This window comes from Megalops cyprinoides, chromosome 14 (assembly GCF_013368585.1).
Source record: "Megalops cyprinoides isolate fMegCyp1 chromosome 14, fMegCyp1.pri, whole genome shotgun sequence".
Classification (NCBI taxonomy): domain Eukaryota; kingdom Metazoa; phylum Chordata; class Actinopteri; order Elopiformes; family Megalopidae; genus Megalops; species Megalops cyprinoides.
The window spans coordinates 27,725,384-27,752,210 of record NC_050596.1 but is presented as its reverse complement, the minus strand read 5'-3'; the positions used below and the strand labels follow the sequence as shown (position 1 = coordinate 27,752,210).

The window sequence follows — 26,827 nt, the reverse complement described above, 5'->3', positions numbered from 1 at the left end:
TAAAGTTAATGTAAACAACAACCACAATGTTGCTACTACTACTACTACTACTACTAATAATAATAATAATAATAATAATAATAATAGGACTCTTATCCGTTGCACGTTACAATGCTAATAACGTCACAACCGGAAACATACTATTACAGTGCATAAAAAAGAGACTTCATCGTTTTATCACACAGTCATTTATCTGTGTGTTTTCTTTACTTAAGGAATGACAAGACTAGACAAGACAGGATAAGACAATTGGTGGATATTAGGACCCAGGAACATACTAGAAAGTTGCGTAAGTGTCGATTGCCGAGTCATTGATGGCGCCGGCCACAAGGTGGACTGAAAGTAAAGGGCACATAACGCGCTCGTTTTGCAAGATGTTTCTTATCACGTTTTCATGTTGCGTCCGGGTTTAAATGGATCACATAGATGTTATGCATTTTTAAAGGACTGACGCGGTTTTATTGAAGGATTTACTAAAATAACTTATCTCTTGAGAAGGTGAGTCTCACTGCATACCAACAACATATAAACATTTGTTAGCTAGCGTTCAGGCTAAGTCTGTTGATAACTGCAATAGCTAGCAAGGTGTGTACAGCGATAAGATAATCTGCCTGGTTATTGCTTTGCCCGTTGCATCATGCTTTATATTCCAAAACAATTAGTATTTGTGTGATCATCGGTTTCGAATGACAGATTATCTCTTAATGTCACCAATAACTTAAAGAAAAGCTCTTCGTAATTGTGTAACTGCGTTGCTTTTGGGTCGCATGTTGTGTGTTATTACTGTGCACGGTGGTCAGCGCTGCTTCACAGATCAGGAACGATTACGTCGTTATTGTTTTCAGAATGATGTGCCTGTGAAAGCAGAATTATGTCCTGCGTTGTCAGAATGGGACAGCTGAGAGATATTTAGCGAAGCCCCTCTCAGCTAGTGCAGATCCGTGTTGTGAGTCATAGACTGAGAATGGCAGGGAAAGATCACTGCCCGAATTAGAAAGGAAGCAGGCGGAATCACGTACTCAGCTTACTGTACTCGGGGCATGTAAACAGACCAAACACACTTAGACTAAATACGCTGTACATGTGAGTTGAAGCTGTGGTCCAAAGCTATGCAGCTTTTTGTGTTTTATTACAAGGCAGCGGAGATGGTTGCCAGGGCAAAGTTGTGATGCATAACATTGTAGGGAGATGCGTTAAGAGAAAACCTTTATATTCCAAGTGTGTAGACATCACCAAATAAGGAAACAATCCTTTCTTTGTGCAGGACTTCACTTAAGTTGCATTTAATGTATATGTTGAAATGTATATATTGAAAAACAGTGACACACTTTTGATCTCGAAACTTTTCTCTCCCTGTGTGTGTGTGCATGTGTGTGTACATGTGGTGTGTGTGTGCGTGTGCGTGCACATTTGTGTGTGTGCGTGTGTGTGTGCACGTTTGTGTGTGCACATGCGTGTATGTGTGTGTGTGTGTGCGTGTGTGTATGTGTGCGTGCGTGTATGTGTGTGTGTGTGTGCGCGCGTGCGTGCGCGTGTGTGCGTGTGTGTGTGTGTGCGCGCATGTGCGCGTGTGTGTGTGTGCGTGTGTGTGCATGCATGCGTGCGTGCATGTGTACATGCGTGCGTGTGTGTGTGCGTGTGTGTGTGCTGTTCAGCCATGGCAGTCCTGGGGAGTTACTGCGGGGGCGATGGCTCGATGCGCGAGGCCTGGCTGGACGGGGGCCTCTCTCCCTGCTTCTACTTCACCCTGGTGCCCACCGTCCTCCTCACCCTGTCCTTCTTCTTCGGCACCTTCCACTGCGTGTGCTACCGGCGCTACGGCACGCCGATGGAGCCCAAGTTCATCCCGCGCTCGCGGCTGTACGGGCTGCAGCTGGCCGTGTCGGCGGCGCTGCTGCTGCAGTTCGTCGGGGGCGTGGCGTGGCGGGCAGCAAGGGGCGGGGCACTGCCCGGGTACGTGCTGCTGTATGGGTGCCTCTCCGTGCTGGGCTGGGCCTGGGCCATCGCCCTCCTCAGGCTGGAGCGCCGGCGGGTTCTGGTGCGAGATCGGACCCGCGGCCACAGCACTGTTCTGCTGCTCTTCTGGGCCGTGGCGTTCTCCGCGGAGAACCTCGCCTTCGTCTCCTGGGCCAGCCCCCTCTGGTGGTGGGGCCTGGGAACTACACAAGAGCAGGTAAGGGTGACAGTCAGTTTTTACAGGTTGTTTTTTTGGGTAACGTCAGTCTGTGTCATGATTAGTCCGCAAAAAACGGGGGGGGGGGGGGGGGGGGTGTTTCTCAACTGAAGCAGTTCCCTTTGGAACAATGGATTGTTCCTGGTTCACGTCAGGCTACTGTTGACTACTTTCTGAGCTCATCATTGTCAGTTTTATTCGGGGACAAGAGGGATTTGGAACATGAGGCTGAATGTGCACTTTGCTGAGATGTACGTGTACATCAGAAACATTTTGCAGTGTTTCTCATGGCCATCAATACCATGAGCATGAAAAAGCTTTGTCAGAATGATATATTATTATGACCAAAATGAATTCACTTATGCATTTTAAGGGTGTGGTTTCTGTTGAAAAAAGGAAAACAATGTGGGGAATGCTAACCCTGCCTTAATGGGCAAGAGAGCGGCAGGCTTTGGGTGGGATCCCATGACAAAGCACAATGGGACACAGCGTGACAGAGAATAAGCATATCATATTGCTGAGTCACAGGCTGACATCTCATTCTTCAGCGCCCCTCCCCTTTTTTTCTGACTCCTCCCATAGAATGCCTCTCCATTATCGGTTGGCTAAAGCCTCCTTGGAAACCACTCCCCCCCTCTCTTTGCTTTCTGGTTCAGCTCAAGGTTAAAATGTTGTTAATAACATGTTGGTTACCCTGTTTCTACTGCCCTTGTCTCCTGCAGTGTGACATCATGTGTTCTGTAACCCAGGGTCAGCTAGAGTATTGAAACCCTTCATGGCAGTGACTTATTTTCTGTAAACTATGTGCGTATTACATTCCACCGGAAAGTGAAAGTTACCATAGTGACATTGTAATAGCTGTAAAAGGAAGAGCACTGAAATATTGTGCCATGAACATGACATTTGCCTGTATAATAACCATAACGAGCCTGTAGCAATAATTTGTTTAATGAGTAATGGAGTGCAAGGCACAGCACAGACTTAATTGCTGCCCATTTATTTTTATTTGATTTTTTTATTAGACAGGTATTGATCATCAGAGATACCGGCTTTTAAGTTTATCCAATGAGACCATTTGTGTAATACATACAGTCCCTTGTAAAATTATTCAGAATCTTGACCAGTTCTCACATTTTACTGAATTATGAGTGATACCTTGAAAGTTTTTGTTAAACAGAACAGTGTTTTATCGAGAAAATGTGAGTTATTTTATTGATTCATAGGTAGAGGCCAGTAGGAAGGCAATTGTGTCCTCATTAGGGCAGTTTTTTTCAATTATGTCCATTTGTAGCTTCCAGAGGACAGGGGTGGAATGCTGATTTATCTTGATATATCTCAATCTGAGCACCAGCGTGAGTGGTTGTGGGTATGAGTCACACCTGTGGTGTTCTAAGTTGAGGGGCTTTTTGTGTTACTCCAGGTGGACTTTGCTCTCTGGTTGGTCCGTTACATTGGCACAGGGACCCTCTTCATCATTGGCATGAAGGCTCCAGGGTTGCCACGGAGACCGTACATGTTGCTGATAAATGAGGATGAGCGTGATGTGGAGCATGGACAGGTAACTCACCTGTGTTAGTTTAGAGAAGTCCAAAGTGCAGGTTGTCATGCAATGTGTGCATTGTCTTATGCATTGCTTTTCTGCATGTTAATATTGTTCACTTAAGGAAAATTAGAGGCAAACATGCCGCTAAACGGATAGGAGCAAAATAGTTTGTTAGCTGCAACCTTTGACATGTGAAATCAATTCTGTATTGAAATAAATGCGTTTTTACAGATTTTGTAACCACGCTGTATGTAAAAAATTTTAAGCATTTCAGTCTCCTTGCCTTTTTGCCTTGACATTTGCTTGTCATAGATATGCTTTGAATATTTGAACATACCTTAAGAAAGTGTCAGTTTAAATTTGATCAAATCTGTATTAAACTGCAGGTAGGGTTTCTATGTTTTAGGCAACCCAATATTCCGTTCTTATGGATTTATCTTATTAGAAAAGCTAACGTTAAGTTTTTCTTGGAGTTTGCCCAATCCTTATTTCACACTCAAATGTTTATGTTTGCATAATATTTGCTCGTGTAGAGGGAACGGCCAGAATGTTAACATTATGAACTACACTCATGCAACTCGAAGTGTCTGACAGTTGGGTTAACTGGCTGAAGCGCTAGGGTGAACCTCATTTTTAATGTATTTATTTTTAACTAAATGCGCTTTTAAGATGTAACAGAGGACTCGGCACAAGCAAATGGCGTTATCTCTGCACGTACTTTTGTGAATGTATTTTGGGAAGAGTGCCGTTTGAAATCGCGCTCTGGGAAACACGCTGACGTCTGCGGTTTACAGCGAAAGCCTCGAAAAATCTCTCCACATTCATTTTTACTGACTATTACAACGAGCAAAAACAAGTCGAGGGAAATGCAAGAGAAACAGTGATAGATCTCTGCTTCGGAAATTCGTGCCACACGTCAAATGTCTAACAAATTCTCAACAAAGGATGACGTTGTCGATTCATCTTTTAGGCTGAGGATAGAGGTACTACAACGCTCGATTTTATTTATTTATTTTATTAAGTAAACAGTCTATATAATATTGTGTTATGTCGACACGCCAGTGTGGTGTTTTCTAGTTTTTTTCTGTAGACATTGGCGGTGATATTTGAGCCACAGGCCGTGAATAGTGAGGTGTCGAAGTTTTGGGACCGATGTAGTTAACGAATTGGTGAAACTATGTTATAATAGTGCAATTGTGTTTTAAAATGCATGATTTTTAAAGCGGATGTTTATATATGTTTGTCACATAACATGTATTTCTCAACGTTTTTAGAACCGATTTATGGATCAATTTATACCAGCATTGCTACTAACTCAAGATAACAATTATTAGCGAATTATTGAAAATGCATTCAAAGAGTATATCAGCTGTGTAAACAAGCAATTTAAGGCATAGTGTCATCAGCCATTTGTATTATTTGAAACGTTCTACTGCCACCCGAGGTCTCCTGTTTGCGCTCTGTTCTGTGGTGTAATTTCATATCAGCTATGTGCCCTTGATCCCGTCAGTCTAACCTCTGAATGTGTATCGCAGCCACTGCTGGGAGGGACGGAGTCCCAGTCCACATGGAAGGATTTCGGGAAGAAGGTTCGCCTGCTCGTGCCCTACATGTGGCCCCGGGGGAGCATCCTTTTACAGGGCGTGGTGCTGATCTGTCTCTGTCTGCTGGGCCTGGAGCGGGTCATCAACGTGTTCGTGCCCATCTACTACAAGAATATCGGTGAGCTCATCTTCGTAGCGCGATGGGAATAATGTTCCAGCTGCCCTGCGTCTCTATTCCAGTTTGTTGTAGTGCTTTTATCTGAATCGCATCTATGCCTTAAAACGTGCTGTGCATCGTGCAATACCCGTTTTGGACAGCAGGGAGCAGAATAAGATAGCATATTGATGGTCCGTTGGTATAGCGTCAACAACTTCGTATAAAAGACGCCACACAGATAACCACACTACCAAGAGGTCAATTTCTTAAGTAGAAGCAGGTCTACTTCTTAAGAGTGGAACATTAGTGTTACAGTTACATAGCAGTACTTAGTGCACAAGCAGAAACAGGGGAATTACGGATTATGGATTAAAGGATTACGTGTTACAATTCTGCATATTATAAAGTTAATAATTGAAAATGAATTTGGAAGACTGTATGGCCGTAGGAATGTTACTAAGATCCTTCACAGATGTGTAGATATAACAAATATGGTTGTGTTTTCTTTGCAATGTACAGGACATCAGGTCACACAACCCATGCCACGTGTTAAGTGGCAGTTAGGTTTAACTATACAGAGATGACTATGACTACCATAATGCACCATACCTTTATTAGGTTAACTGAACAAAACAAATTGGTGTTGTTGCTAGAAACTAACAAGTGTTTTTGAGGTGCACGCCCTGCTCCTCTTTTGCATCATCCTGTTAGCCTGCTCTTCTGGAGAGTGGAGAAGGTGATACGCTGTTTGAGAAAAAAAGGTTTTACTTCAGGATGTATGATTGTGGTTTTCTGAATCATAGCGATGATGTCATGTTATTGTGAAATCATCAGCTGAATCTTCAGTTTGACAGTCAAGAGAGTGCTAAACCATGGTAGAAAACGTGGTGTTTATGAAGACTAAAGTGTATTATGAAGGTGTTAAGAAACGTTCAAAGTAGAATTAAAGAACACTGTTACTCTCTTACTGAGTTTCCTCAATACAGAGCTCAAATGCAGGGTAGATTGCAGCTTTGTACACCTGTGCAGTTTTACTTAAAGTACCTGTGAATACAATTGTGGCACCTCAGTTGCAAAGACTTTGTCTGGTAATGATTATGTTGAAATTGGGGTTGTACAGTAATTACTATTTTCACTTTCTTTGTTGTAACCCAATAGAAAGTTTTGCAGTTCTGTTGTCCATCTGGTAGTTACAATACATGCTTTGTGCGTCTCTCTTTTCCGTCAGTGAATGAGCTGTCAGATGGAACCAGCTGGAAGACTCTGGCGACCACCGTCTGTGTGTATGTCCTCCTCAAGTTCCTGCAAGGTGGTGGAGCAGGTAGGCCAGGAGACACACTGCTGTAACCATTCTAACCTGAATGTTCTCGGTTTCCCATGAGCCTCTGCGTTTGATCATTATTAAGGTGTGCTTGGGTCATCCTTTTTTATCAACTGATCTGACTCTTGTCTCTGACTCTCTCTGACTCTATCTCTTTCTGACTGTCTCTCTCTTTCTCTCTCCCTCCCTTTTCTCTCTCTTTCTCTCTCTCTCTCCCCTTTCTCTCTCTCTCTCTCCCTTTTCTCTCTCTTTCTCTCTCTCTCCCTTTTCTCTCTCTCACTGTCTCTCTCTTTCTCTCTCTCTCTCTCTCTCTCTCTCGCTCTCTCTCTCGCTGTCTCTCTCTCTCTCTCTCTCTCTCTCTCTCTCTCGCTGTCTCTCTCTCTCTCTCTCCCTTTTCTCTCTCTCTCTCTCTCTCTCCCTTTTCTCTCTCTCTCTCTCTCTCTCTCTCCCTCCCTCCCTCCAGGTGCCTCAGGGTTTGTCAGTAACCTGCGCTCCTTCATGTGGATCCGGGTGCAGCAGTACACCAATCGCGTGGTCCAGGTGCGTCTCTTCGGCCACCTGCACTCCCTATCGCTGCGCTGGCACCTGGGGAGACGCACTGGGGACGTGCTGCGCAGCATAGACCGCGGCACCTCCTCCATCAACAGCCTGCTCAGGTGAGTCTCCTGCTTTCCTGTCCTCAGCCCCCTCTGCTGGTGGGTCGGGGGTAGATGCTATCGCGGTTGGGTTAGCGTCAGCGTCGTGCCATTGTGCCTCTCTCCCGTGTCTCCGCAGCTACATCGTCTTCAGCATCTTCCCCACCATCGCCGACATCGTCATCGCCATCATCTACTTCATCTCCTACTTCAACGCCTGGTTTGGCCTCATCGTCTTCATCTGCATGTTCCTCTACCTCAGTGAGTAGCATGGTAGATCTGGAAACAGGGAGAATACCTGGCTCCATGTGACATGTGTTGCTTACTAACGGGTCATATCCTCACCCCCCCCCCCCAGCTCTTACCGTCATCATCACGGAATGGAGGACCAAGTATCGGCGTGACATGAACACTCAGGACAACAATGCCAAGTCCAAGGCTGTGGACTCCCTGCTGAACTTTGAAACGGTACTGAGCCAGGCCTAACCTTGAATAGCACTTTAGGCAGTATTATGGAAAAAATGGAAACTTCGGAGCGTGTGTTTTGGCATGCAGATTTTTGACGTTCCCTGACTTTGAATATGCTTGGCGCATTCAATGCAACACTTACCCTGGGTTTATTGCAAATACATCATACCCTGTTACAGAGGAAGTATTATTCACTGCAGCTGCCAATCAGATAGAATTAAACATTACCTGAAAGGTAATCCTGGCTGACCTCCTGTAACCCTGCTCTTCTGTTTTCTCACTTTTTTATCCAGGTGAAATACTACAATGCAGAGAGTTACGAAGTGAATCGCTTTCAGGATGCCATCCTCAAGTATCAGGTACCAGGGAGACCTCATGAGGCAAAATCATCTGAAAGCATATGTACGGCATGCGTATCTATATATATAATTGTCAGTTGTATTGACAGTTATCCCTGTCTCTCCTCCTTCAGGTCTCTGAGTGGAAGACCAATGCCTCCTTAGCCTTGCTGAACCAGACACAGAACGTCATTATCGGGGCTGGACTTCTGGCTGGGTCACTCCTCTGTGCCTACTTCGTCACGGAGAATAAGTTCCAGGTATATGCCTCACCCCAAGACCCCTGTAGTCATACCCTTTGTCCTCTTTTTTTTCTTTTTTTCTGGATGCATTTTTTTCAGGCTGCTCCTTGTAAACGTTTGTTTTCTTCCTGAAGCATTTTGGTGCTCGGATACCATCTTCCTTGGCCTGTTTCTCGCTCATCTCAGCCTTGTAGCTGTTTGCTTATGCTCATCATGTTTGTGAGTGAGTGAAGTATGAGTCAGTACGTGAGTGCGGAAGAATTTCACTTCTCTGTGTTTCACTCCAATGCTCTCCTCCCCAGGTGGGTGATTATGTTCTCTTTGGGACTTACATCATCCAGCTGTACACCCCACTCAACTGGTTCGGTACCTACTACAGGTGAGAGGCCAGAGACAAAAAAGGTGTTCCTACAGTGACAATGCAAACGGAGAAATAACCTTAACATTAAAATGAATGTTTATACATTGTTTATCGCACAGGATTCAGTGTTTATGAAGCATCAGGCACAGAACTGACAAATTAAACAGCTTTAGCCTGCCCTCACATCTAATGTGAAATGCAGTGAGTTTCACACGGGGTAACAGGAAATTGCCATTTTTTCTGGTATCTATGGTAACTAATAGGTGAAGTACAAAGGAGATGTTAGGGAAAAGAGAGACAAATGTAGTATAGTGGGTTTGCTGTGACATCAGAAGTCTACCTGGATGGATGGATGGATATGTGGCTACACTAGAAGCACATGTTCTAGTGTAGAAGTTGTGTCACTAAAGTTGCCATGTAACAGAGTTCACTGTCTCTACAGAATGATCCAGAATTCCTTCATTGACATGGAGAGCATGTTTAAGCTCTTCACAGAGGAGGCAGAAGTAAGTATTTTCTTTTCTTCTGGCTCTCATGTGTAATTTTGTGTAAGCATTATAATGATTCATTGAAGGAAGGAAACCTTTTAGTTTGTTTTTGGGTTTGTAGCGCATGTAGGCTGAGACAGCGCACTATGATTATTTGGTTTGATACAATGAGGAAGAGGTTTGTCCCACTGCTGTAACTGTGTTTTGGAGGGGAGTAGGGTGGGTTGCATTGCAGACAGCTGCTCCAGTTCTGCCCTCAGACTGGGCCAGGGCAGGGATCGTCTGTGGAAAAAACTCCCTCAGACACCACACGCTCAAGATCCTGCAAAGCACTCCTCAATCAAAGCCTCTTTATTTCCCCTTGATATGTTAATGGGCGCAAGAATCAAAACAAAGGAATTACCGGATGTTGAGATCTCTCCACTGCGTTTGCTTTGGAAAGCTGCTGCCAGAGTTTGATGTCTGGGTGGGTAGCTGAGGGGTGACCACATCTCTCATCTCAAGGTGGAGGCATACTTTGATCGAAACTTCAGGGTGGTCGTGAGGTGACCCACGCACACACACGCAGGCACTCACACACTGTTCTGGTCACGCACAGGTAGTTTTCCACAGGTATCTCCTATATCACCCCTCCATCTCTCCCCAGGTGAAGGATGATGTCAACGCAGGAAACTTTCTGTTCAAGCAGGGGAAGGTGGAGTTTGAGAATGTGCATTTCAGTTACGTTGACGGGTAGGTCATCACCGGAACTGAACCCTCATTTGTCACGCATTTATGACCTGAAAACTCTGTTAACATGGAGACAGATTTGCTCTACTAATGTCATGTTTAAGTCTTGGAGAGATTTTCAAGGTCGTTGTGCTTGCTATGTTGGCTGCTACACATACGCTCTTTTCTGTTAATTATTTAGTTCTGTTGCATCTCATTGTTGCAGGAAGGAGATTCTCAGGGACATTTCCTTCACCGTAATGCCTGGCCAGACTGTGGCTCTGGTAGGTCCAATGCATCACTGTTCTCCAACCTTCGAGCTGTGTTTTTGTGAAGAGCAAGAAACGCACACATGGCAGTTGCTCATGGCAGTTGTGATAAGAGATGTTTTTTAAGGGCTCCGTGAGGTTCAATCTAGTCATCAATCCATTTCTGAAGTGTTTCTCTGTTGGCATTTTCTAAAAGCAGTAATAAGCTCTTTACATTACCTTACATTACTTCCATTTAGCAGGCACTCTTATCCAGAGAGATTTACATCGATTACAGTTTTTTTTTACCCATTTATACAGCTGGATGTTTACTTAGGCAATTCTGGGTTAAGTACTTCACCCAAGAGCACAGCAGCAGTGCCCCAGCGGGGAATCGAACTGGCAGCCTTTCGGTTCGGAATCCTGCTCCTTAACCACTATGAATGTTGCGGGCTGTGATCTAATGCGCTTTTATTTGTAGTCTGTGACTTTTGACCACCTGTCTCACCTGTCCATGTTGGTCGTTTCCAGGTCGGCCAATCAGGGTCAGGTAAAAGCACTATCATCCGACTGCTCTTCCGTTTCTATGACGTCCACGGGGGCTGCATCCGCATCGATGGCCAGGACATCTCCAAGGTGAGTGGGTGGGGCTGGTGGAGGGCCAACTGACAATAGTGGGGCTGTTCCTGGAGGAAGCACCAGGCATGTCAGACTTTCCCTGTGTCACTGTGTGTAGTTTAGCCATTAATGTTGCCCTGCTCAGAGCTTAGGGTATCAGAGCAGGTAGGCACTGAAAATTTTTGACTGATGTGTTGCTTCTGTATGTATCAGTGAGGTATCGCTCATTATTTCTCTCACTAAATTGTCTGGGTGTGTATTTTCTGACACTGATTAAAGTGTAGCTTGCTGACATTTCAAGTAATTATCCCACCCAGTAATGACTACAAACCTTTTTTGTTTTTCCTGGTTGAGTTTCTGTCTTGTCTTGTGGAGGAGGAGGGGGAGGGAGAGTAGGAGGGGGAACTCCCTTTCAAAATTTAATTGGACATAATCTTTTTTTGTGTTCAGATCAAATGCTCACCACATCAAATGGTGAGAATCAGGTTAGCCTTTGAAGCTGCTTCCGATTCATTCAGCTCCCAGAACATTTCCGTCTGGTGTGATGTCTGTATTTAGTGTACATGTATAATTTATCAAAATCTTCCATTTCTATTTTCTGAGCATAGTTTTGAAATTGGTCTCAACTCCATTATTTTATGTAATACCAGGCAAAAAGTCTTGTACATAGCCATGTCCAGCGAGAAATTCACAACGAAGTTAGCGCTGTAGTGAGTACTGTCAAAGCTTTACTGCTGTGATTATTTTGCATGTCCAAATTACTGCCAGGTTGATGAATGGCATGAGCTTCCTCAACTAAACCTGAGAGGGGCAAGACAGCATCCCTCATGTTGAAGAGTCACTGTGTCACGTGTGCATAAATCATTTTGAAAGCCTGGCCAATAATGAATTGCTAAGTTTGGGAGGCAGCTTCTGTTTCGAAGCTTTGAGGAATTCTGAATCCATCACCGTGCCATGGGTGGCAGTGTAGCATAGTGGTTAAGCAGTAGAACACAAAACCGAAAGGTTGCCGGTTCAATTCCCCACTGGGGCACTGCTGCTGTACCATTGGGTAAGGTACTTAACGCACAACTGCCTCTGTAAATATCCAGCTGTATAAAGTGATAACATTGTAAAAACCTGTAACCTATGTAAGTCGCTCTGGATAAGAACGTCTGCTAAATGCCAATAATGTAATGTATGTTTCTGGGAAACTTTGAGTCAGTGTGCGGTGAGAACACTTGTCACCCTGTATGAGCTGGTTGCTGAGGAATCATCGGAGTCTGGGCAGACATACCACTCTGATTCAGAAATTGTGGAGTCATGGTACCTCAGGGTGTCGCTTTTGTCATGAGTACAGCATTGGCAGGGCTCCAAGGGTTTTGCATGCCAGTCTACTCAGCGTGCTTCTGCCTCCTGTACAAGTGCGGCGGATACTAGGTGTGAGGCTTGCTTCATGTACAGTTGACAACTACAATGTAAGCATCATAATGGGGGAAAATGGGGAAAAAAGAGGACATTTTTCCAGGCTTGCGATTTTCTGATATCACTTACTGCTTCTGTCAGTTACATTACACGATTATACTGTCATCTTGAGACCTGTGTCATCAGCAAGACTGAAGAGTTTCATAAATCTGTTTACAAATGGAGAGTGAGGAGACCATTGTTTACGGTGAGACCTACCTGTCATGGAAGATTAGAGACTGGAACTTTGTGCTTTATAATTACAAGGCTGAAAAGCGCCTAAATTACGCAGTGAGTTTAGCGTTGACACGCAAGTGAAAGAGCTGTGTTTACACACCCGGGTATGTTTTCATTTCGGTGGATTTATGGCTCTGTAAGTCGGATCCCTTTCCAACTCTCACATCTCTCCTTTCCTGGAAAAAAACCTAAAAAACCTTTAGCTGCAGGTCTGTGGTAATTGCACTTGTTTTTGTAGCAGTAAAGAGGTGTGGGTTTAGGTGGTGGGGAGTGAATAACATGTTGTCAAGTTGGTGGTGCCGAGGGTGGTTTTGCGGGGTGTGGAGGACGTGCTGGTGGCGGGGGAGGGGGGGGGGGTGTTTTGGAATACTTGGCTCACTGTCATTGAACACTTCCACACATCAGCCACATTTCTCTTTAATGCTTTTAATGTGACAGTACAGCTGAGAGGCCTGCATGGGTAGTCAAACTGAAAGCTTCCCGTAAATCACAGGACATCACAGGATATTGTGTTTGTGGCGCTGCATTTTATGTATTTACTTTGGCCTCTGCGGTGGCGGCTGCTTTGTTGAGTCACTACATCACTTTTTATGGGCTGTGTTGTGTTACTGAAACATATTAGAATGATGGTATGTGTGAGGAGTCAGGAGTACTGAATGCCGTTGCTGCCGATTGGAGAGAGGAGAGCTCACAGTGTTGTACACAGTGACGCACCTGGCTGACCTGGGCATTTGTCATCACATCCCAGAGGCTTTTGGACACTAAAACGCGTGTTCATGTAATTAGTGGCGGTTAGTTTGTGAAAAGTGGATTGTTGACTTGACGGTGCCCAACATCTGACACTGAAGAAAGCCCCTCAGTGGGCTGCTGCCCACATGGGATCACATTCATCCCCTAAAGAGGTCTGTCAACATACTCCCTGCGAAAAGGCCAGCAGAGAGTGCGTGATATGAAGCTTTGATGTGTCGTTTAAGTAATTATTTCACAACACGATGTGGTCTATCCTGTCTGTGACTTACGTGGTGAAGCAGACGCGTGTCGTAAAGGAGGTCAGAGAAGAGGAGGTGCGGTGACATATTTCTTTTGAAGGGGTTTGCTGGTGGTATTAGGATGAAAATAGTCATTTGGGATGTGAAGATAAGACCCTGTTTTAGAGGCATGCTTTTCCAGAACTGAGCCCCATAACTCACTGGGTGTGAGAACAGCGTCCGTCTGAAACAGCCCCAGCAAGCAGCCGGTTCCGAGACTGTTGCAGATAAATGGCGGCCCAGAAACAATAGGGGGGGCAGGTCAGAGATCGGAGCGGCACGCTAACGAGGCCGGAGATGAAAGGAGCGTGAAATATTTAACATTTTTATATAAGAACGTCGGAGGGTCATAAACGTTGCCTTTCAAAGGAATTACTCGGGGCCTTTTGATGGTGGGGAATCAAAGTTGTTTGGCATGGTGCTGGAAGGGGCAGCCTGCTGGGCCTCATTGATGTTGTTAGCGATGTGCGCGGAGGAGGCGGGGCTGGGAGCTCCCATGCAGGCCGCTGACAGGCCACATGTTGGCTCCGCACACGTGTGCGTCTGCTGTCCCGCTCTCTCCGCGGCGCACCCACGCCGGCAGCGTGGCTAAACGGCTGGGTGGAGGAGGACCCTCGACCCTCCGCTCTGCTCTGTACTGCTCTGGTCAAAAATGTGGAAGGTTCCCTTGGTTCAGTGGTTCACAGTAGCTTCCATATAGTGACAGGTAGGAAAGTAACTCTGTCCATTTATGCTTAATACGGAATGTGGAGGAGAACATATCTAGCTTGTGGGGATACAAGCCATAGCTGGCCAGGTAGCTGTTTGTGAATATAGAGTCCTTAGGTGGGATAATAACTGGTGTGTGTGTGTGTGTGTGTGTGTGTGTGTGTGTGTGTGTGTGAGGAACAGAGACAGAGAGACAGTATGTGTCTATGTGAGGAGGGGGCAGTTTGAGTGTGTGAGGGTGCGTTTGTCTGAGGGGAGAGGTCAGTGTGTTTGTGGGTGAGTCTGTGTGGGGTTAGAGGGCAGCGTGTTTGTGTGAGGGGAGAGGGCAATGTGTTTGTGGGTGTGTCTGCTTGTGTGAGGGGATAGGACAGTGTGTTTTTGGGTGTGTGTGTTTGTGTGAGGGGAGAGGGAAGTGTGTGTGTGTTTGTGTTAGGGGAGAGGGCAGTGTGTTTGTGTAAGGGGATAGGGAATTGTATTTGTGTGAGGGGAGAGAGCGTTGTGTGTAAGAGCACTGGGGTAATCCTTGACAATGCTCCACACTAAGGCTCATCATTGTTCTCAACCTGCCTTTTCTCCCTCAGGACAGATTGAGTGCAAGTGGCTATAACTGGCACATTGATGATAGCCATAGCTCTTTACATTCTCCACAGATGTTCCGTAGCGAAACCACCCCTCAGATATTGCCTGCATATATCAGGCTTTGACGTTCTTCCACCCCAGTACAGCAGGAAGCGTATCGGAGAGCTGCCCTATTTCAACCCACGTCTGAGAGGTGCTGCGCTTTATTACGCAGCCCTTGATTTAGGAAAGAACCGAGGGAGCGGGGACTGGAGTCCATAACAGGTCTGTGAAGTGCTAAGCAGAGCAGGCTGTGGAGATTCATGTAAACAAGATGCTTTGCATACATTTGGTCCAGGTTAGGCACACATGGGTAATGTGTGTGTTTTTTTTTTTTTTTAACTTCTGAGCCCTTCTGTCCATGGAAACTAAATGGTTGCAGCCCTGGCATATGCACATCTGGTCTGAAACGCAGACCTAGAAACCAAAGGATGGCTCTCGCCAAATGCGTTCGGTTTTATTACATTTTATGACTACATGCATCCACTTTTCCTTTCTTTATGAAGCATTGCCATCCTCTGCAACATTGACCTCAGTGAAGGAGAAGAATTATATGCATAGATCTGTGTTTTCATATACTGAATGCAGATTTGTGTAGTCTTAAGTGTTGTTAAGTGCTGCCAGGTATCGAGAGAGATTGCACAGTTTTGCCATTGTTTTGTTGTAGGTTTTCCAGACTGAATAATTGCATATGAGGGTGTAGATTTGCATTTACCTGCCATCCCTTCTTGTGTAGCATAGGATGAGGGCATGTCCTAAAATGACATCATTACACACTTCCCTCATCCTTGTGGGACAGGTGTGGGTGGCCTTGAAAGGGGTGTTCAAATGCACTGCTGCTTCCTTATCGCAGGTTTAACTGTAGACACATTGGAAGAGACCAGTCAGTCATTTCTAGTTGAAGTCTTTGCCCCAAGGGAAATGCCAAAGGCAAGCAAAGTCAGGTTGATATGAAAGAATTGGGAACATAAGAGTCATAAACGTATGGGTCGTTCGTAGCTTTTGTTTCCACTTTTGAAAATATCCATAGCTGGTCTGAATAGCAGTTTGAGGTACTGAGCAGACAGTGAACATTGACAGATTTTGAAACCAGCAGGCCAGATCATTTTTTTCAGTGAAATCATAAAATGAAGGATGAACAGTGTACAAAGGGAGGATCAGGGGGACTATTCTTACACCAAATTATGTATGTGTCATAGTGTTTTATAATGCCTTACATGTGAGCAAAGGTGTCTTGGCTTCTGCTGTATATCAGGGATGTTACACAGCACACCAGCTTGCACCATCAGCATTAGTTTGCAACTAACAATCTTTAGTCTTTAATTAATAAGTCATTCATTAATGTGAATAATAACAGGAAATAAAATCAAAGCGTGCCCAAGTCTATCGAAGAAAAAAGCTTCAAAAGAGGCAGATGACCTGTTTGTGAAGAGCTCTGTAGAGCCCATTTGTTTTTCATTTGCTTTTCTGTAGGCCCCATCTTGCCCAGCTCTGTCTGATGTTAATTAATTGATAAAGACATTGACTTTGAGGGAAGAGGCCCTGGGAGGGAATGAAAAGAAGAGGAATTAAGTGTCTTAAAAACACACACACACACCGAGGCCTTCAATGGAAAATCTGATTCCCCAGCTGGCCGTTAGAAGTGGGAAGGCCACACATAAAAGTTGGGTCCTAACACCGCACAGATCGCCGTTGGTGATTTCTGCCAGGGACCAAAGATTTCTCACAAATTCACTGCTGAAGTATGTGTAGAACCAAGACCCCTGTGCTGCTTGGTGTTTTTAAAGGCCCTATCCTTGTGCAGTGCTTTGTGTGTTTGGGCAGTTAAGGTTGTAATGGATCACCTCTGTCAGCAGCACCCTGTATAGTACATAACTGCGCTAGTGTCCCATCAGTTCTTGCTGTTGGCGTAAGAATGGTTGCATTTGACCCATTTGTCTTCTGTTGTAATCTCTTTTGGAAATCGCAGGTTAATTGGATATTGACCGTGTGTGGCGTTTCTTTATTCCAGCTTAAGAAATGTGGCAACTGAGCGAGCCCTTTGCCTCTCGATCGATACTGTAGATAAGGAGCCTCAGCACCACGCTTGTCAAAAGAGGGGATAACCTCTGATTTTAGACTGTGGTGCACAGTCACAGGTTTCTTCATGTTTATGGGGAGCCAACATCAAATGCAGCCCACCTAAAGCCTGTTTCACTGTGGAGACAGGCAGTTTCTCCACAGCAATGAATACACTTAAAGGGCAGAGAGATGTTTCAGTGTAAAGAGAGAGGGGTCTGTCCTTGGTAGACCCTTAGCAAGTGCGAGAGCCTATGGAGGACAGTGAGGCTGTGCTGTCGAGTGCCAAGAAATTTCTCTCTCAGTCTATTTTCATCCACCCCTATTTATTTTTGTTCATGTGGTATATGTATAGTATGAGTGTACCAGCTGACATGAAAACTGACATCTATAGTAGGTAATGAATGAAGAGGACTGCATTGACCTTAAATATATGGTCAGGGTACTAGTAAAGGTTGCATGAGTGTAAAGATAAAAAAAAAAAGTAAAAACCTGGAAAGGTGACAGTTTTATTCTGCCATGAGTTTGTTGTTTAAGCACGTGTGTCAGTAGTGCACTGTATGTACAGTGTGGCTCAACAGTCCTGGAAGCATGTCCCACATCACCACAACACATGCAGTGCTGAACGGGGGGAGAGGTGGGCCATCACATCAAAAGGTGCTTATTAGAAACAGCCCATCTGTTTTACGCTTCTGAAAATGTGAAAAGTATCCAAACGTAGGACGTTGATGTTGTTAGTGTAATGATATTATTTATAATGTCACAGAGGATTTTGTGGGCACGATTTTGCCTACACAGATGCTGTTTAAGTGCCAGCTATGGAGATATCTGCATAGTGATGAACACATGGGGGTGCACTGCTCATCCTATAGGTGAATCAGTATGTTAGACTGTAAAAAGCAAGAGTTCCTGAAGTCCATTTGTAACCAGTGAGAGGGGCAATGTAGTGATTTCACATTATCATCAGACTGCCCACATCTTCACCTCCAAAGACTTCCTCCCAAGAACCAGCAATTGCAGCTCCATGTATAGGGAAGCGTTTACTCATTTGCTTCTCAGTGTTCTGTCTGACCCGCCCAGTGTCTGCCTGCTCTCCTCTCTGTTCTGCGTCCAACCCTAAGCGTTCTGCCCACCTCGGTGTTTTCCCCATGCTCCTCAATGTCATGTCTGTGATCCTTAGTGTTACAGCTACACTCCTCAGTCTTCCGTCAGCCCTCCTCAGTGTTCTACCCTTAACCATTCAGTGTTCCATCTACGTTCCTCAGTGTTCTACCCCTACCATTCAGTGTTCCATCTACGTTCCTCAGTGTTCTACCCCTACCATTCAGTGTTCCATCTACGTTCCTCAGTGTTCTACCCCTACCATTCAGTGTTCCATCTACGTTCCTCAGTGTTCTACCCCTACCATTCAGTGTTCCATCTACGTTCCTCAGTGTTCTACCCTTAACCATTCAGTGTTCCATCTACGTTCCTCAGTGTTCTACCCCTACCATTCAGTGTTCCATCTACGTTCCTCAGTGTTCTACCCCTACCATTCAGTGTTCCATCTACGTTCCTCAGTGTTCTACCCTTAACCATTCAGTGTTCCATCTACGTTCCTCAGTGTTCTACCCCTACCATTCAGTGTTCCATCTACGTTCCTCAGTGTTCTACCCCTACCATTCAGTGTTCCGTCTACGTTCCTCAGTGTTCTACCCCTACCATTCAGTGTTCCATCTACGTTCCTCAGTGTTCTACCCCTACCATTCAGTGTTCCATCTACGTTCCTCAGTGTTCTACCCCTACCATTCAGTGTTCCATCTACGTTCCTCAGTGTTCTACCCCTACCATTCAGTGTTTCATTTACGTTCCTCAGTGTTCTACCCCTACCATTCAGTGTTTCATTTACGTTCCTCAGTGTTCTACCCCTACCATTCAGTGTTCCATCTACATTCCTCAGTGTTCTACCCCTACCATTCAGTGTTCCATCTACGTTCCTCAGTGTTCTACCCCTACCATTCAGTGTTCCATCTACGCTCCTCAGGGTTCTGTCTATGCCTCTGTGTGTCTATAGAAGCCTGGACAGAACACTGTCAGTGATGCTCCTCTGTGTTCTACCTGCAGTTGTCAGCGTTTTGTGTGAGTCGGGAAGTGCTCTGTTTCGGCTCATCATAGTGGCCTGCCTGTCCTTTGCATCGTACTCCTTCCTGTTCCTCTGGGGCCTAAGTGGAATGCGATGAAGCCGTAGTACAGCAGGCACTGCTGGAGAGAAAGGGAGAGAGGGAGGCAGAGTGCAGCTGTTGCAGCCTTGTGGCCCAGCCCCGCCCTTCACCACCCTCTGTGTTCAGCCCTTGATGTCACCTGGCGCTACCCTACAGCGTCTGCCAACCTTTGGATCTCGGCAGGGAACTACCTTTACACCCCTCTTAACACTCCCAGCCAGCGAGTGCACCGTTACAACTTTGTCATCATGCGTCATAATTGGGCTTCAGATTTTCAGGGTTCTCAAGCTCTCCTTTTCTCCCTACATTTAGCTTTATGTTTGAGAGTTGAAGCAGAGAGCCTTCTGAAAGTGTGTATCTGTCTTCATGGCACCTGTTGGGACTTCATTGGTCTTTGCAGGAGTTTGATTTGATTGTTCCTCAGTTGCCTGAAGTGGTCTTGGTGACATACATGAACCTGTCAGCCAGATTCAGAAATGGCAGATGATAATTGTCAGTCTTCAGTCTGTCTGTCTGTCCTTGTCCCTGTTATAGGTGAAACAGTCGTCTCTTCGGGCACACATCGGCGTGGTCCCCCAGGACACCGTTCTCTTCAATGACAACATCCGTGACAACATCCGCTATGGCCGTATCACCGCTAGCGACCAGGAAGTGGAGGTGGCTGCCCAGGCGGCAGACATCCACGACAAGATCTTGGCCTTCCCTGAAGGTATGCAGCTTCCATAATGCTCGTTAAATCCTACATTATTGATTTTAGAGCTGGTTTTAGTTGTACAGGATCTCTGAAATATGTATGTACAACTGGCTTTCCATAGCACCTGTGGAGATGGGTGTGGCATTGCTGACACTGTCTCTGTCACTGTCACCCCTCAGGGTATGACACCCAGGTGGGCGAGAGGGGCCTGAAGCTGAGTGGAGGAGAGAAGCAGAGGGTGGCCATCGCCCGGACCATTCTCAAGGCACCTCAGATCATCCTGCTGGATGAGGTTAGCATGTGCAAAGGAAGCAGTTTTTTTTCCACATGTTGTCCATTTATACAGCTGGATATTTACTGATGCAATTGTGGGGCAAGTACCATGCCCAAGGGTGCAGGAGCAGTGCCCCAGCAGAGAATCAAACTGGCAACCTTTTTGTTTTCAAGCCCTTCTCCCTACCACTGTGCCACACTGCTGCCATGTCTTATCAGTCATGTCAGTCAATGAGGTTGTACTTTTAGGGACTCAGAAAGTAGAACATAACGCTCCCCTTTGAATGCGCCTCTGTCTGGAGTGGGTTGTCACTGTGATGTTCCCTCCTCGCAGGCCACGTCCGCCCTGGACACACAGACAGAGCGCAACATCCAGGCGTCCCTCGCCAAGGTGTGCGCCAACAGGACGACCATCGTGGTGGCGCACAGGTAAGGCTCCAGGGACAGCATTGTGGTTGGGAGAACTGGTCCTCAAAGGGATGAGGTCATCCGCATTTTGATGCACACAGCTCTTAGTTACACCACCTTAAGAAGCCCCTATGGTTGTCCTCTGACCAATGATCTACGGTTTACCATTCATTTTGTGTGTCCTCTACAAGGTCATCAGGAAGTGGGAAAATGAACCCTGGGGAAAGTGCTTATTTATATGTGGCATGCGTACACCAGGCCAGTTACTCAGACCTGATTGATTCAGATCTTTCTTTCTATTTTGTATAGAACCACCCAAGGTGATTTTAAAATGAACAGGAAGGAAAAAACAAATTTAGACAAAGTTACAAAAGACACATTTTCAAGTCGTCAGTGCTGCCAGACAATCCTACAGCCTCTAGAGCATTAAAACATAAAAGGAATACAAATAGAAATCACTTACTTAACTGCTTTAAATCCCCAGCTTTATCTGACAGATAACATCATCTATTGATGGAGACTTCAAGGATACCATCTCTGGATCTTTATTGTTGTTGTTAAAGATCTTCACTGCTAATTAAATTGAAGTGCTTGTCCTTGCACCACCGTGAAAGGTTGATGCAAAGTCTTGAGTGTTTGATGTGTTGAACAAGGCATGCGTGGATATGTCTTTAGCTTAGGTACTGTATGAAGAAACTCGGAGCTGTCTGTAACGGAATGTACCCAGCCAAGCCCAGCCTCTGATTTTGTAGTTCTCACTGTTATGACTTCATCAGCGTCAGTCATTAAAGAAAGTTCATTAATATTTTACACACAGCTTCGACACCGTTTCACTTGGAGTCCTCAACGCAAGTCTGGCACTTCAACGGAAAACATGTGTGTGCCTGCAGGTTATTAGCGAGGTGTTATTTCGCGTTTTATTTTTATGAGAAGGTTGAACGCATTTGACACTAACCGCCAACAGCCTGAGCATTTCTCCTCCCTATCTCTCTGTATCCTTTTTTTTCCCTTTGTCTTTTCTTCAAAAAGAACATTGTAAACACATCCTGATCCAAGCGCCCCCTGCGCTTTGATCCCATGCAGCTTTCTGGGCTCTGAGCTGCTCTTTGATCTGGGAGGGGGGGGGAGAGAATGATCAATAAAGTCTCCTAGCTTTGTTTGAAGATGAAGTGGGTAGGGGTGAGGAGGTGGCCTGGAGAAGAGGTGGGGTGTGGTTTACAGGAGGAGGGGAGTCGGGGTGGTGGGGGGGGGGGGTTTGGAGGAGGGTGTGGAGTGACTGTGCATGAGTAAAATTACTGTAAAACAAACTCTTAGCCCTGTTTGATACTGTGGTGCAGACGTGTAACTTAAGAACTAGTGGGATTTCCATTTGAGAACGAAGCTGTTGGGTCAGTGTAAATTCGGGTTCCTGACTGTCTTCAGAGGCTCTTGGGTTAAAGACACAGAAGACAGGCGTTGATGTTAGAGCAGAGGTTTACACAAGTGAACCCTTCATGACAAAAACAACTCCCACGTTAATCTGTGAGTCATCTTTCCCACAGACTAACCTGCTCTAATGTTTCAATTCAAATGATGGGTCCTGGGGATATGATGTTCCCTGTGAGGTACCAGATCTTAACAGTATTGTAATAATTATGAATAGTACTCAGTTTATTGTTTTATTAGTCATTATATTATGAATAATAAGAATAGATATCAAAGTGAAAAGGTATGGGTACATCATGTGAAGGGTACTAGATTGGTTCTATGCAAGTATGTTAGCACTTTTTTGTTCTTTCTTAATAATGAAATAGCATGCTGAGTTAAAGTTCAATATAGTACAATAGAGGTTTACACAAGAGAACCACTAATTAACCACATTACTTCATTAACCCCTCATTCTATATCAAAAAGAGCTGTCCCTTTAATCTGCAAGTACTCTTAAGGAACACCTGATGAGGAAACGGGAACATTTAAACCTTGCACTCGTCAAAAAAAGTCAGTGTTGTCAGTCACCAAAACCATTATGAGATTAAATTAAACCGGATAGTTGTGGAAATAGCAGTTTAGCTAATTAAATGTCCCTCTTACTGTCCGATCAGTCTCCAACAAAAATGCAATTACTTGTACTTTTGTTGCTATTAACTTTCATATCAACACTTAAACAGGTTCTGGACTGCTTTATCTGTGAGTTAATATACCTTGATGTTCCTGTGTATTAGGTGTTGTAGTTTTAGGCACTGCATTTACAACGCTCATCAGGAGTTTTATGTTCAAAGATGACTTCCTGGTTGGTCTTGTTGAGGACGCTGTTTGTGTGTTTCAGACTCTCCACTATCATCGGGGCTGATCAGATCCTGGTTCTGAATGAAGGCCAGATTGCAGAACGAGGGCGGTGAGTATCAACGAGTCAGGCAGGTGCAAAAAAACGATAAAACATCTCACTCAGTTACTGTTTCCAAGGCATTCATTCAAAGAGGTTTTTCAGACTGGTTCAGTGTAGTCTTTTCAGTACCTGTAAAATGTTTAGACACACTTTACTTTCTTTGTTTTTACTATTTTCCACAATTTAGAATAGTAGTAAAGACATCAAAACTATGAAATAACACCAACAGAATTATGCAGTGACCAAACAAGTGTTAAAAACAAATCAAAACAATCTTGTGTTTTAGATTATTCAAAATAGCCAGAAAATATTTTAAGTTAAATGTTTTTTTGGAAGGAAATTACATAGGCATCAACTTCATTATTTATTTTTGTCTATGGAATTTCACGCATTTAAGCATAAGCCTTCAATCTAAATGTCTTTGAATGCATGTTTCCCATTATCTTAATCAGGTTTGTCCAAAGTTTTGACTGGTACTGTACGTTCAACAGTCTGAGGATCACCAGTATTCGGGTGACACAAAGTGACATGAACCGTAAAAGCGTATAGATGTGAAATCAAAGAAAAACCGTTTCATTGAATGCGCACATGATTGCCTCCGGCTTCCTCAAAAGGAAACCTTCCAGAGGCCTACCTATAGACCTGCCTGGGAAACAGGGGTGAAATCAGTATCCTGAGTGCCATCATGCTGTTATCAGTGGATCAGTGCCTACCTCAGGGGCTGTCTGCGTCTGCACTCATCTTCAGACAGGATGTGTGCTTTTTAGCGACCATACAGATCACTCTCCCCGGACCCGTCTCCTCGTCAGCCCCGAGGTGCAAGCCCCCCCACCCCCCCACAGCTAATGGCTCCTGCCCATTTATCTGGCCCGGCTGAGCTCAGTGTAAACAGCACACTTGAGCCGGCAGTATGCTTCCGTGCGATTGGGCCTTTGATATACGAGCCCCGGCATACGTCCCTGCGGGCCTCTGTGGTGTAACCCCACACCAGGTCCATTCAGCCCTGACTGACAGTGAGGCACAAGCACAACGCACAGACATTTAACCTGGAGGAGCAGCAGCAGCCAGGGGTGCACACGCAGGAAGAGACGGGGCCGTGGTGACGAGGGAAGGGTGGGGCACCAAGATGCTTTTAGAGGAGGCGGTCTGAATAGCGACTTTTTGTTCCTGTCCTGAGGCTGTCTCTTGGTTTTATTTATTTAGCTGTTAAGTCCAGAATTTAAAGCCTTCCCAGTACATCCCTGCATCCATGTTAATAACTCCTGCTTGGATTATTCATTTGAAAAGGAGAGAGGTCTGCTTTTTTCCAAGACTGTGAGCTGAGAGAACTTGCATGGCTTTAGTGACAGGCACACAGAGATTTGCACATAGCACTTATTTTTGTGTTGGGTAGCAGTACATTGTGACTGAGGGAACTTTACCTCGAGTGAACTTTGGCAGTTTAAAACGGGAACAAGTGTGACAGGGCAAGTAAACAGGAAGTGGAGTTAAGGTTGTAGAAGTGATGTTTCATTGTAAGGAAAGAGCTTTTTTTCACCCTCTCTTCCAGGCATGATGAGCTGCTGGCAAAGGGTGGTCTGTACGCCGACATGTGGCTGAAGCAGCAGCAAGCCCTGGAGTCAGACTCGGCCTCAGATACAGAGGCCAAGGACCGCCAGACCGAGAAACTGCAGACAGCTGCAGGCCACAAGAGTCACTGAACGGGAGTAGCAGTGGCCAGGACTGAGGAGGGGAAAACGCAGGTTGATTTCTGTATATTTCGAACTGACAAGGTGCCTACTGAGAAGTTGTTTGGACTAGTTTTGAGATTTGTCATTGCGTCCGTTATGTTTTGATCAATGTTTTATCATGTATTTATTGGGTGTTTTGTATGATTTTGAAATATGTTCACCATGTTCTTATTAAGCCAGTTTTTTTTAAAGATGAGGTCTTAACCTTGTCTGCTTTGTCTTGGGATCCCTCAAATATATACAACTGCATTTTATTCTGGAGAGATGCATACCCTGAATGTATTCTGGTCTTTGATCTAGAAGACAGCAGTGTGTTCTTGATCGTTTTGTTGAGCGGCACATTTGATTGTCTCATTTTGTTTGGTTTGTGAGGAGAAAACCATAAAAAGGTTTCATTTTTGAGCCAAGCTGAACATGTTCCACAACCATAGTGGTGTCCTGAGAAGCTGTGCACTTTAGAAGGCAAACCTGAGGAGGGTAAGATCTCTTAGTCCCTTGTTCAGCATTGTCTATCTGAATTAAGACTTTTAACTCCTCAAAAAGTGAATTTTGTTGCTTACTCTTAGCTTTCAAATATAACTAAATGAGGCAATAATGCAAAAAGCATTATTTGGTTTCTTTCTGGAGAAGGGAAGAATCAGTCAGCATTTTGTACCACAGTTCTTCGGTTCAGATGTCTCATTCCTACTCCTAGAGACCCACTGTGGGTGGTGTCTGTCTACAGACTACAGACTACAGTCTGGGCCTTGGTCAGGCTTTTTATTTTTTTCCTTAATCGTTTTAAGGATGATTTAGGGAAATTTACGCTTTGAGCAGTCTGTCAATTAAGAAGTGCAATTAGTTCTTAGATTTAAGAATAATTGTTGAGAGAGCAATACAGTCCAGCCTGAACATGGCTGTCTTTTTTTGTGCAACAGTACTCAAAATGTCTCAGGCATGTTCAGGTGAGTGCTGAATTGTAGATCAATCATAAGTATAAAGGAATATAAAGGAATCACTGTCTATGTTGTACTATATAATGCTGAGTGACAGGAGAGTCAGTGTTGTAGGTGTTTTAAGTATTTTATATACATTTTATTCGATGGCTATTGAGATTCATTAAATAAAAGGTTTGCAAAATTTAGTTTCAGATAGACTGACATATAGAGTTGCCTAAATATACCCTTTGCAACATTCCAAGGATTAAAACGTAACAGTGAAGGAGATATTTCTAATAATCAATTTATCTGAGGGAGTCTAGAGTACAGTATGGTATGACTGGTAGCTAGCATGCAGTAGGCCTCTGGGAGGAGGATTGTGAAGGACTTTCTTAGAATTGTGTCTCGGTGTATAGTCAGAATGCTTTCAGGAATCACACATATATATTTCATAGGCATCCTTTGACCTGTGATGTCTGTCGACAATGACTCCTCCTCAGCCTTGACCCCTGACCTTTGACTGGGTCATTTATCACACCTACATCAAGGTTAGGAGGAAAGCAGGAGCTCTCGTTTGGGAATGGACCTTCTGTTGTGAGGTTTTCCGCATTCTTTATGTTGAAGAGTGGGAGTGGCAACATTGTTGTAGACATTTCGAAATGTGCTATTCAGTGTTCGTGTTCCTGCCTCGCTCTACAAAGGCAACATGGAGTGTGGAAGTGTACATAATTATAGTGACTTACATTATATACCTTTAATAAGTAGGTCCTCAAATAGCTGCAAAGGGAATGTCAGCACAAAAGTAGTATTCATATATTTATAGATTTCTTTTCAATAAGAATGGGAAATGAATATAGGGTTTCTTACAGCTACTTGGGGCAAAGCACTTGTCTTTTTAGTCTCAGGGATGGGACAAGATGGGGCTGCATTTTGATCATTTACAGAGGGAGTGATGTCAGCAAAAAGTCAGCAAAAAAGATTGATATGGATGTGGTTTGAATATTGTTTCATGTACTCTTTCTGGTAAGTTCTCTCCAAATATTTGCTTTAGAAACTGTCAGTCAATCAGACGCTTGACGTGTAATGGTGATTGACAAGCAAACTGCCAATGAAATTGGCAGTGTGTACATCCTGTCGAAGCTGTTAAATGATGCACTGACATCACAAGAGGATTATCGTAATAATTTGGTAAAATTTTGTAAGGTTATAATAAGCTGGGAAGAGACCACAGGACTCTTGAGTGGCCTCTGATTTTCTGATTTTCATTGACTGTTCATTCTTTAATGGATAATTGCTCTTGTGC

The 26,827-nt window shown here is 44.6% G+C and overlaps 1 protein-coding gene across 1 annotated transcript; it reads left to right on the top strand.

Moving 5' to 3' along the window:
- The first annotated feature begins 337 nt into the window (after window positions 1-337).
- abcb6a (ATP-binding cassette, sub-family B (MDR/TAP), member 6a) lies at window positions 338-25,638 on the top strand. The gene is made up of 20 exons (XM_036545098.1): window positions 338-498; window positions 1,656-2,173; window positions 3,594-3,731; window positions 5,252-5,438; window positions 6,646-6,738; window positions 7,202-7,394; window positions 7,513-7,634; window positions 7,732-7,841; window positions 8,135-8,200; window positions 8,314-8,439; window positions 8,724-8,800; window positions 9,225-9,288; window positions 9,917-10,002; window positions 10,205-10,262; window positions 10,758-10,862; window positions 19,672-19,846; window positions 20,011-20,123; window positions 20,439-20,533; window positions 22,818-22,886; window positions 24,427-25,638. Exons 2-20 carry the CDS (start codon window positions 1,658-1,660, stop codon window positions 24,575-24,577), a joined length of 2,544 nt encoding a protein of 847 aa, XP_036400991.1. The 5' UTR covers window positions 338-498; window positions 1,656-1,657; the 3' UTR covers window positions 24,578-25,638.
- Window positions 25,639-26,827: the final 1,189 nt, after the last annotated feature.